The sequence below is a fragment of the Oryzias latipes genome, chromosome 16 (genome assembly GCF_053564925.1).
Source record: "Oryzias latipes strain Hd-rR chromosome 16, Olatipes_Hd-rR_3.1".
Lineage (NCBI taxonomy): Eukaryota > Metazoa > Chordata > Actinopteri > Beloniformes > Adrianichthyidae > Oryzias > Oryzias latipes.
The window spans coordinates 17,358,004-17,370,075 of record NC_136252.1 but is presented as its reverse complement, the minus strand read 5'-3'; the positions used below and the strand labels follow the sequence as shown (position 1 = coordinate 17,370,075).

Genomic DNA, 12,072 nt, shown 5'->3' with positions numbered 1-12,072 from the left:
TTGTAAAATGCTCCGCAAAAGACTCACATGTGCCTTCCATACCTGCAGAAACCATAGTGATGACTGTCAAGGTTTGATTTTGTCTTCACATACGAATTATTTCTTTATATGGTTCTTTTCATGTTGATTTATTTAGACTAAATTAGTAATCTGTGACATGATGCTTTTTATTTAAATTTAGATAAACTACCTTTAGTTTGATTTATTTACTAAAAGAAGTTAAAAAGTAGAGATGTCAGTGTAAAAACAGAAATGTAACAGTGTGCAGCAGTGACTGCAGCTCACGGATGGGTCAAAAGCAGAAAATGAATGTCACAGGCCCAGGTGAGGGACAATCAGGGGGACTTTAACTTTAAGCTATGTATGTCATTAAAACTATCTGTTAAAAAAAAAAGTTATTTATATTTTGTCTAAGAGTGACCTATGTCACAGCTACATTTATATAAATGCACATGCTTTTATATAAATGATAAAGAAGTGGTATTAAAATGATTAAAGATCTATTTTTACCTAAATCTTTTTCATTTTTCATTTTGTTTGCATCTGGGAAAAAACGTTTTTTTACAGTTATTTACCTTTTCTTCAACCCTAAACCAAGACCTGAATGGACTTATTTTAGTTACATGTGTTTAAATTAATCAAGCGCAGTGGCATTGTCTTATGCGAGAAGGATCAAAATAATTTCCTCATTAACCCAGTGAGAAAGACCAATCTTTAGTAAAATGAAAGAAGTCAAGCACTCCATCATCAGATAGTGGTATTTTATTTTTCATGCTGACTAAACAGAATTGAAGGGAAATTGAACCCCTGCCCTCACAATTACCAGAGAAAGCGTCTTTCATTTAAAAGGGGATTCCAATTTATCTCTACTTAACCTCAGTATAGCCTGGCAAGCCAATTAAACTAGATTTTTATTTAGGCGACTGATCGATAACTTTCAAAATTCAATCAGCTCACCCGATTGCTCTCAGCACTTTCCTAGACTGAGTTCCCTGAAAAAGCTCTTAAGCAGACCTCCTTAGTTCTTGTTATATTTTATCTTGTTGTTTCTCCTTGCTAAAATACCAACTGTCAAGTTTAGAAAAATGACTTGAATTTAATTACAAAAAAGTGGAGGAAACCATAGCAACTATGATTTTAGTGATGGCACACAATCCTTCTTCTCCTGATTCTAGGTTAAATGGCCTTGCAGGTAGCGAACATAGCACCAGAGGTTTGACAATTCATGCAGCTTTCACTATGTGATGTCATAAGATCATCCTTAGAAATGATTTCCATCAGTTTGTTTTTCTGTCTGTCTGTCCAGATTGATATTTTCTGTAGAGGTGTTTGTAATGTCTTCCCAAAATTCTTGTTTTGATAAAGTTTTAAGCATTTTATGATCATTTATTGTCAGCTCAGTTGGCCTGGTGTAGGACTGGCAAGCAGGAGACCCTGGGTTTGCAGTGTGTTAAAATCCAGTTTCCCTGTGCCTTGAAAACACAGGGTTGTGTCAGGAAGGGCATCCGGCGTAAAAACTCTCTGCCAAACCACCTGTGCGAATCAGTGAAAGCTGATTTGCTGAGGAGACCCCTGACGGGATGTGCAGAAACAACAGCTCTGTCAAAATGTCAGTCTGTTTTTTTTTCAAGTTGGAAACAAGGTTGGGAGTTTTTGTGAAGGCAGGAATGGGGCTAATGTGTAGCGTTGTCGGACTGTGTTTTTGCGTTACCAACAAGGTTGGGAGTTACACATATTGTGATTACTCTAACAAGCCTAACATGTAGCATGTTACAAAAAAATTCTTGAATGACTGTGAACGCAGTTAATACAGTTTGACTAATTGATGGACTTATCTCTGACTCTTGTCTCTCTTAATGCGGCTTATGTATGACATACGTTCAAAACTAAAAAACGGAGGACCTTATAATCTGGCACGCCCTGTTGTGCGGAAAATACGGAACCCAACTGTGTGTCCATAAATCTTTGTAACTGATTGTCAAAACATGACGTTTGTTTAAGGATGGGTCTGAACATGCTGTGTTCACCAGTGATGTCAGCCATTGAATGAAAAACTCTTAACACTCTCTGGTGAGTGAACACTTGAGAGTGTTTCCGTTTCAGTGGGCAGATAATTAGCAGCTTAAAAACCCTGTATGAGTAAATTGGAATGTCCATTGTTCATTTGTGATTCAAGTTATTCAAGACAGTCATTAACCAGAGAACCCAAATGATTCTAACATTTAACGTCAACATAGAGATGATCTTATTTATAAAATATTGTTTAAAAAGACGCTAAAACCTTGCAAGCTGAGAAAATAAGTGTTAAACAGTTAAAGTAAAAGTACATTCCTGTAGTTGCTGGACAAAGATGATCAGATGAAAGTTTTATTAAGACCAGCATGATGACCACACATTCAAGAAATCTGCTTCTCCCCGTTACCTTCCCTTACGTGTCCTTTGCTTCACTCCTGTCTCCTGTCTACTCGCCTTCACTTTACATGCCAGCTTTTCTCTCATATCCACTCTACTCCTTCACTGCTTCCTCTTCCTAACTGTACCCCCCTCCCCTCTCCCACACAACCCCCAGCCCCCCCCCAGTCCTCCCCTCTCACCCTTCGTCACTGTCTTTTCTATGTTTCTCTATCAGGAGGAGAAGAGAGGATCCCCAGAGGGACTGTGCTTCGTTCCCGCTGCCGCCTACACTGGCTTAATGAGGAGCCTGCGGGAAGGGGTGAGTGTCTCTGTGTATGTCTGCGTGTGTCTGAATGTGTCTGTGTGGCTGTGACTAAGTCTCTCTCGCTGTGTGTGCCTGAGTGTGAGCGTGTGTGTCAGGGGATCCCTATGAACACTAACGATGAGGCAGCTGTGGGGGCCTAAAGCCTTGTTTGCCAGCTGCAAGTCAAGGGCATGCAGAGCAGTCTCACACACACCTGCATCAAACGTGGCCCTTTACTGCACAGCAGACTGACTTCAACAGCGTTAAAGACCCCCCCCCCCCTCCCAACACACGCACACTTAGAAGATTGAGCAGGAATACAAACGGAAGTGGTCATCAAGTTTTACAGTTTCTTCCTTTCATCCAATATTAGGTCATCTCCATTTCTATTTACATTTGTAAAAAAAAAATAGTGAGATGAAGTCAGGCAGGTTAGTTTGCTAAAAACACAAACTGTATGCTGGAGTAGAAATTTTACAATGCAGATTGACTAAGTTTAGACTGATTCTTACAACTTACTCTCAAGAAAATATAGTTAATGCCCCTAACAATGGAACAAGTAAAGCTCCTGCATTCCTATTTTATAACTGGCAGATAAAAAGAGTTATTTATTTTCTTGAATACATTTTTTGGGGGGAAAAATGATTTCAAGCATGTAAAAGTATTTATTGTTTTGTGGCTCTCTTTGCAGACGCCTAAGGATTAAAAACATAAATGGCCTGAGTAGGACAACAGGAAGGCTGCACCTGATGGGCCAGAGCGAGAAAGTTAGCTCAATATAAAAAAGGTGTAACTTTTAGCAACTTTTAAAAAGTCTAATTATAGAATTTGTATTAAAATGGATGGATTACCCGCGGCACACGGAAGAACAAATTTGTCATGAAATATTCGTTATTTTCGCAGGTTGTTTTTTTTTAACTGGAAGTAAAATGACTCAGTCTCAGAGGCAGCGACTTTTGTTCTGTGTTCATGACAGCAACCTAGAGCTGACCTCGGCAGCGTGTCTGCATTTTGCCCACGGAAACAAGCAACATCCCAACCTTAGCAAAGATGGACGTGCATGTTGTGCATAGAAAATGAAAGCATTTTGGCCAATCACCGCTAGCTCCATGGAGAAAGTGGGCGCGTGTGCTAGCCTAGGGGGGGTGTGCTGGCAGCGAAGACTCTACCTGGAGGGACTGTTCCTCACTTGTCTATGTCACAATGTGAGGACCAGCATCCGTGGGTTGGGAGGGGCTGGTGCTCAGAGCACAGGTTTTTAGAGGAATGCTCAGAAATGTGTCAACGGAGCAAAACACCGCTTTGGGGTTGTTTTTCACGAGGGATTAACAATATAATACGCATAAAAGTTCAAAAAGGTTGATTTTGAATAACATAAGCCACTTAAGTATGCAATACAATAAAAATAGACCATAGACTCTAGGATAGGACCTAGACCATTATAGAAAATCACACCAGGAATTGGCTGTCAGAAGCTGCTTTCATTAGTAACAATACCCAAAGGTTTTTAGCTGATAAATGCAGTTTTTTTTTAAAACTATTGCAACAATTAAAAATAGAAATTAAACTAAAGGAGCCTACTTTATTTGTAATCAAGGGGTTAAGTTCATGTGAATACCTGTAGGGACGCCACGATTCTAGATTGAAAACCGATCCGTGTGTTACACCTTTGAACCGAATTGTAGGGAAAGTGAATTGTTGCATCCCTATTGCATACCAGTATGTCTACGTTGAAAGTGTCAAACAATTTTGTGCTAAATTTAAGATGGATTTAGTAATTGTTATTTTATTACAATATAAGCCGACTGAAAGGTTTTTCTTTATGGTTACCTGCTTATTATCTAATTAAAAATGTGAATTTTCCAAACTTTTGTTATTTTGTAATACAATAATCATATATCAAACAAAAACAATTTTGTTCTGATATTATTAGCCACCTCTACCTAGTGCCGTCAAGACAAGTGTGCCCAAGGAGTGGAAAAAAGAAAAATGATATGGAAACAATTGCAATTATTTTGCTTTTTCAAAATAAATCTGGCTTTTTTGGTAGTATATTTCCAAAGTATCCATTGATGCCACTTTTGATTCAATGGACCAAATGTAGATTAATTTAAATATCTGTGTTTTTTTTCTATTTTGTGGTATTAAAAGTTTATTTAGCATACTCACAGCATAAACTCTTTTCTAAATGTAGAGCTCTATTTGTGTTTCTTTGTAGCACATTATTGTAATAAAAGGTGGAAACCTGTTTTTCGCTGAAAGGTAGACCTTTGTCCAATGCCTTTCCAAAGGTATGTTGTGGTTAATCTGCGGATGTTCACACGTTTAATTACAAAAAAAACAACAAAAAAAATACAACAACAACATGTAGACTTGCTGCATTTACCTGCTGTAAATACAGCAGCATATACAGTATCAATGTTTTAGATTTTCTCACTGTAATTGGTTTTTGGGTGAAGTTCCTACACAGATCAACACCTCTGTTCTCTCATGTTTGGTAGGTTGGCACTTGTAGCCGTGTTGCCAGAGCTTTGCTGCTCTACCAGGACACAAACTTTGGATAATTAAAAAAGACTAACCATGTAAAAAAATGAGATCTAAGCTAAATGTTTTGTTCTCTTGTTTTCTGTGTATTTACAGTATGTTTTATTGGAATATGCATGTTAGTTTAAGTGACAGAAACTTGCTCACTTGTGCTCTGGGTTCTAATCCAGGGCCCTATCCTGTTAATTGCATGGCAGTATTCAGGCGTAGTCTGAACACCCTGTCAAATGTGCTCCAGGCAATTTGTTTTCAGTGCATTTTCTGACTCACTGCATCACCACATTTCTTTCTGCTGCCGCTGAGTTTTCCTTATTTACAAGTAAAGCACTGCAGAGAGGGATGCGGATTGTTGCACTGGAAGAGAGGATTGATTTGGGGGGGGGGGGGGGGGCACACAGAGCCAAAGGCAGTATGGTAGTTTTACCAATAGAGAATGGATACTCAGGAAAGGCACAGAGTGACAGAAGGGAAGACAGAGAGTGGGATCAGTGTTGTTGGAGAAAAAAAAAGGGGGGGGGGGGGGTGCTAGGCCGACACAGTTAGAAAGGGAGAGTTGTACTTGGAGAATGGGGGGGGGGGGTATGGCATGGAGTGAAAGACAGGTTTCCAGGCCAGACTTGAGCTGCAGGAAATTATTTATGAGGCTGAACAAGATGATGCTTCAGCTGCCTATGATGAATAATCTGTGTTTGTGTGCCTGCAACAGAAATGGTGTGTGAGTAGTATTGCAGCGATGGGAGCCAGAGGGCACGGGGCAGAAATCCCCCTTACACACACGGACACTTGCATACACACGCGCACACACACACACAACGGTGGTAAGCTTATTAATGATTCATTGCTATCTTTCACAAAGGAGGGAAGAACTGAAAGGTGCTCCTAAAAAAGAGTCATAGGCCCTGCCCCTGAGAGTTACATGGGATGACCACATCAAGTTGATTCAGACATATTTTTGGTGTGAACATCTGCCTTTTGTGACATGCAGAAGATGAAGAAATGCATCAGTTTGGCCAATTTGACAGCAAAGAGAACGATACTGAGGAAACAATGTCACAATGTAACTTGTGTTAATAGTCATACCATAATAACTGTATACATTTTACTTTATTGACTTTTACAACACAGAAACCTGACTCATCTATTAAACTTAAACTACTTTTTTTCCTCTTATTAATCCTCATAGACTTTTAACCTTGCATTTTCTAGTTTGTAAATCATATTTCGTTGAAAAGTTATGAATCATTCCATGGGACACATGTTCATTTTTATTTTGTCTACAGATTTGCCTGCTACGTTTTGTATTCTTTGTCCATCTCTTCTCCATATGCATCTATTATTATAAGCTCCTTGCTTTTTAAAGATGTTTTATTGGGATTTCTATGGGTCATATTAAGACCACTGTTCTACTGGTCTTCAAAGCAGTGTGTCTTTAGCTGTCAGTTGCATTGAAAGTGTATTGGAAAAGGTAGTTCTCAGATGGTGACTGTCTCTAGCAAAAGGGGGGGGGGTTCACAGAAAACATGGTGCAGTGGCTTCTAAAGGCTTGTAATTATAAAGGGAAACCACATCTGACATGTGAACTGTGCAGGAACAGGCACAGGCTCAAAGCTATGCAATTTTTGTAATCTCTGTGTCTTTGAGACTTAGGGCAGGTGGAAACATGTTTGGATATAAAACTAGTTGACTGATCAACACTTGAAGAGAGGATCTTTTTTCATGTCTGCCTGCCTTTTAAGTCTTTCATTTGAAAAGACTTTTTAGCCAGTGGTTGAAAGTCTGTAAATCTTTTCCATCAATCTTAAGCTATGGGGTAATAAAGAGCTCTACTTGAACCTGGTCAACAGGAGGTCCTTTAGACTTGTCACAAGAGGAATAAAGTGTAAGTTATCTATTTTTCCTGTACATTGATTTCATTTTACATACATTAAAAATGTTAATATATTTACATGTCTTCATAAAGTTGATATTAACATTTAGTTGTCATCACGATACAAAGTGTACAGATGATCATATGCACTGTTATTACGAGACTTGTTGGTGTCATCACATCATTATTGTTTTACTTTAAAAAAAGGAACACAAACTTACTCACTAACCCTTCAATGCCAGCCTAAAAAAGTAAAAATCCCAACCTCGTCTTATAATTTAATAGTTTTTCATATCCATTTGTAGTATTTCCATGACAATTTTACTCATAACCTTAACCCTTGTGCTATCTTAGATGACCCCACCCTTACATTGACGTGTTATTCCTACCATGACAAAGGTGGATAAAGGTGAAGAGGATTTCATGTAATCCATGGACACCAGTGAAGATCACAAATCATCGAAGAAAAAAGGTTCAGCGCACTGTCTAGTGGGTCTAGATGACCCAACTCCCAATGTTAAAGTGACTAGGATAACACAAGGGTTACGCAATTTCCATAATTACCTTTACATATTTGTACATATTTGGCAAACCAATCCTTGGACTAAAACCTTGGTTCCACCGGCTTATTAGAGCAATCAGGTCCCTCGCCCCTTTTTTCAGTGCATGATTCTATTGTAACTGTTTGTTACCCAAATGTTGAAAAATGCTTGAGATCTGAAACCATTAGCATGGTTTCCTGAGTGAGCCAAGGAGCTGCCTACAATTCTTAAACTGCTGAATTAGCTGAATTCCTGCATCAAAGTGCTCGTTCTCAAATTAATTTGACACCAAATCAGGAGCAGAGTGTTCTTCTGTGGTTGCATATCCGCTCTCTTGTTTTTAACAGGTTGCACAAGCTAAGATGGAGATGGTGGAAGGAAGCTTTCAGACCGTTTCTTGCTGTGGCTGGAAACCAGTACAGGTTTGCCAGATGTTTGTACCTTACAGCAGAGGGATACCCTTTATAGTTGTTTTTTTTAATAGGAGCTACTATTATAACACAACTAAATACTACTCAATGATTGACTAAATGCCAGGATTTCTGACAAACCCAAAAACTGGGACTTGTTAATACTTTTTGATGATTTTACACAATGTGAACCCTGTTTATTGCATTCTGGTGAGGCAGTAATTATCTAAGCTTTTTAAGTATCCTTAAAAAGAAGCTGTAGTGAAAGAAGAAAAGAAAGTTTTCCATGGATTCATTGTTACTTATGTCAACCAAGTTTGTGCTTCCACAAAAAGCTTGTTTTAAAGGCAACAACGACCATAACCTTTTTTGTCCCCCCACTAACGTAGTTACTTATTTCATCATCTTTTTACATGAGCTTTTACCACTTGTGAGAAATTCTTCATCATTTTATCTCTTTTTTTTTCTTTCTTCGCTATTTTTTAACTTCTGCCTCCCGTCACTATCAGGATCTATTCATTTTCTGGCAAGGCTAAAGTCAGAGTCTGGAACAGTGGACACTCCCCCGTGGACTCATTAGTGAGCTAGCCCACGCAGCCAGGGGACTGCTGGAACCGACCATTTTACTCGTTCCCGAAGGGGTGCCAGAGGATTCATTATGCCATTGTTTGACATAGTCCCCTGCTGCTAAAAAAATACTGCGATGTCCTGTGATGGCTTGATTTTTCAGTTATGTAAGTTGTCAGTTATGATTATATTCCAGGTTATTCAATATCTTGTTACATTTTAGAGGTGTAGTAATCTATAAGGAAAATTTACCAGCATTTAGATTGAGACTGCTTCTGAAAACAGCTAAGTAAAATTTGTTGTACTATTGTAACATGAGAGTCTGATCCTGTAAAATTCGGTTTACTATACATGTAAATATCCTATTAAAGATAATTAAATTAACACAAACATTTCTGTTACATCACAGATGTAATGTGTGTCTACTTGAATTGATGCTTTCAGATAGGGATTGCATTTATTTTGTTTTATTGATCTTTTATTTAATTCGAAAATTAAAAAATTGAGAATTTGCTCTAATTTTGAATTACAATTTTGGATTAACAGAGATGAAACAATCCAGCACACTGATCATTTTAATTCTACTCTTCAAAACTAGAAGACAAGATTAAAAGGTTTTAAATAAGATAGTTTGTCTAATCTAAAGGAAGAACTAAACAAAAAAAGAACTTAAAACATGAAATGATTTAAAAAATGAGATAAATAACTAAATCATGACCAAACGACTCTAATAACAGGATAGAGTTAGAGTTTGATTCAACTCATAAGAACCCAGGCCCGTTTTCTCTTAAACATAAAATGTGTATTTTACCACAAACCAAGTGGACCACAGAATCCAAATTTGATATTTCATTCATTCATTCACTTATGTCATCATGGGTTCTTATGGGTTAAGCAACATAATGTTTACCTATATAGTTGTTTTTTTCTTTTATATGTAATTTTGTCTATATTGGCAGAAACTGGTACAAAAAAAATGCAGGAGACCCAGCTTGATGGCAGAAACTAAAAATTTTAATAATAAAGAAACCAACATGAACAAATTGTAAAACAAGTGAGAATGGGGAAAAAGGTGAGCAAGCAGCAGATGACCTGACAAAGCTGAACAGAAAACCAGACTCTTAAAAACACTGAGGATGATAAACTAAAATGAAGTCAGCTGTGGGTATGGCTGACAGGGGGAACACAGGACATAACATGAACTAAGAACACCATGTAGCACACACCGTAAAACTGATCATAGTACTGCTAAAACTGTGTCAGATTTTCTAGACAATGTGTAAAACAGTTTAGAAAACCTGCTTCATTGTAGGTAGTCATAAGCATTTAGATAAATCTGACCATTAACAAAATTCTGGCCTCATTAACATTGCATTACGATGTATATTTATCATCATCTTCTAATCTGTTTGGTCCCTTTTGGGGTCACGGGGTTGCCAGAGCCTATCCCAGCCACTTGCGGGCAAAGCCTGGGGACATCCTGGACAGGTTGCCAGTCTGTCACAGGGCCACAACCACATACCCATAGACACCTATGGACAATTTAGATAATGTCTTTGGACAGTGGGAGGAAGCTGGAGAAAATCCAGGAAGAACATGCAAACTCCACACAGAAAGGTCCCCCATTGATGTTCTGCTTCCGGTCTCCCAGCTGGGACTTGAACCAGGGGGCTTTCTTGCTGTGAGGCTAGAGTGCAAACCACTGCGCCACCGTGCAGCCCCAATGATTATAATAAATGATTAAAGTGCAAAATACACCACACCAAATAATCAAATAATCAAAAACATATTTGACATGTAGCATTGTTTAAAGAAGTTAATATTATTTCAGTATTTAATTACCGGTAAGTATTTCAAACAGAAGAAATAGCTATATGGATTAGGAACAACTAAACATCTGCCATATTTCTGACACAATAAAGTTACAACTTCTTGAATTTCTAAGGGTGCCGTGACTACATGAATTCTGAATGAGAATTATTATATTTCTGTTATATAGGATTTTCAAAGCACCTGACCCTATTTCTTTGTATTTTAAAAAAGGTTGAATAATCCACATTATGACTTGTATGACTCTAAACACATTATTCAGGGTTTCTTTTAATATTTTGAAATGAAATGTTTTCTGATTTTTGAAACCCCCTACCTCAGAAGATAGAGATGTAAACATGACCTGCCAGCAGCAGTTTTGTTTGAGGTCCTCTACCACATCATCCATGCCACACATATTAACTACCAGTGCTGTTAGATGTGAAATGCAAAAAATAAATGTCTAGAGTAACTTCTAATAGTTTTATTTTCTTTGTAGTCAACTTAATTAAAATCAGATGAACCATCGTGAACCGCAATATGTTTAATTTCTGTTTATATGGACCTTTCCTTCACAAGTGTAGTGAAATGCATGCAGGGACAGAAGCAGCTTTACATATTTATGCAGAGAAGTGTCTAACTGATGTAACACCGTGAAACAAAATAATGACCTGACAGCTGCAATCACTTCTGTTCTAGCTGTCTTTCTCCACAACGACTTTTCTGGGGGAAAAAAACTAATTTCCTCAGCCACAAAGATTTCATTAGCCTCATGCCATTGTCTGAAAGCAAACATTTATTCCTTGACCGAAACATATTGTGGACGTGTGTTTGCACACCAAAAGCCCACTAGCACACTAATCCATTCCTAGAAACTGTTCGTACACACAGCCTCCCTCTCTGTTGCACACTCATGCCATTGTCAGTTTTTGATTACATTACTTCTTTGTAAATTGCAGCTTTTTGCTCTGTCTAAAGTCTCAGTAATTGGGTTTTGTGTTGGTAACTTAATGATAAAAAAAAAAAAAAAAAACATTTGATGTCAATTACTTTTATAGAATAAGAATGTTGACACATGAGAACATTGCCGTGTTTAGCTTATCGTATGTCTAATACCAAGATGTTTTGACTTTGGTAGTCACAAGGATTTTCCAACATGTACAACAAAAAAATTTATAATGCTTTGCTATGTTTTTTTAAAGGGGGGATCTCTGGTTCAACCATAGTAATGTTTTTATTTTGTTGTTGTGGTTGTTTATTTAATTCTGTTTTCACTAATACCATGGTGTAAGTAAGGGATCATTTTTATATTACTACGAAGAGCAATGTTGCATTTCCCAGTGAGTGTAAATACATTTATTTAATGAAGATTTATATTCACTCTGGTACAAACTTTTGTTGTTTTAACATGTTTCTGTGGGATTATTTTTCATGATGGAGGACATATTTAAAGAAAATAAAGCTAAAAATTGCTTTTCTTTTTTTGCATTTCTTGTGAAACAGGAGCAGAAGAATAAGTTTGTAGTTCTTAGGTAGAAAATATAATTAGAGGGCCCCAAGTTGCTCTGTTCCTTTCTGATGCATCCACTTCCAGACAAATTCATCTATGTTTGTCTTTGTTTACCTTGTTTGAGC

General features: G+C 37.6%; 1 protein-coding gene across 20 annotated transcripts in view; it reads left to right on the top strand.

Annotated features, from left to right (window-relative positions):
- ulk4 (unc-51 like kinase 4) overlaps positions 1-12,072 on the top strand; it is a 73,568-nt gene that overhangs the window by 15,833 nt on the left and 45,663 nt on the right. For 16 of the 20 annotated variants that reach the window (XR_013648236.1, XM_078933099.1, XM_023964629.2 and 13 more), the window contains 2 exons: positions 2,630-2,713; positions 7,999-8,073. Coding sequence is in view for 17 of the 20 variants with exons in the window: in XM_078933099.1 (XP_078789225.1) it covers positions 2,630-2,713; positions 7,999-8,073 (159 nt within the window). In the remaining 3 variants the exon portion in view is untranslated. The remainder of the gene's footprint in view (positions 1-2,629; positions 2,714-7,998; positions 8,074-12,072) is intronic. The other 4 variants (XR_013648238.1, XR_013648237.1, XM_078933102.1 and 1 more) reach the window with 1 other exon arrangement.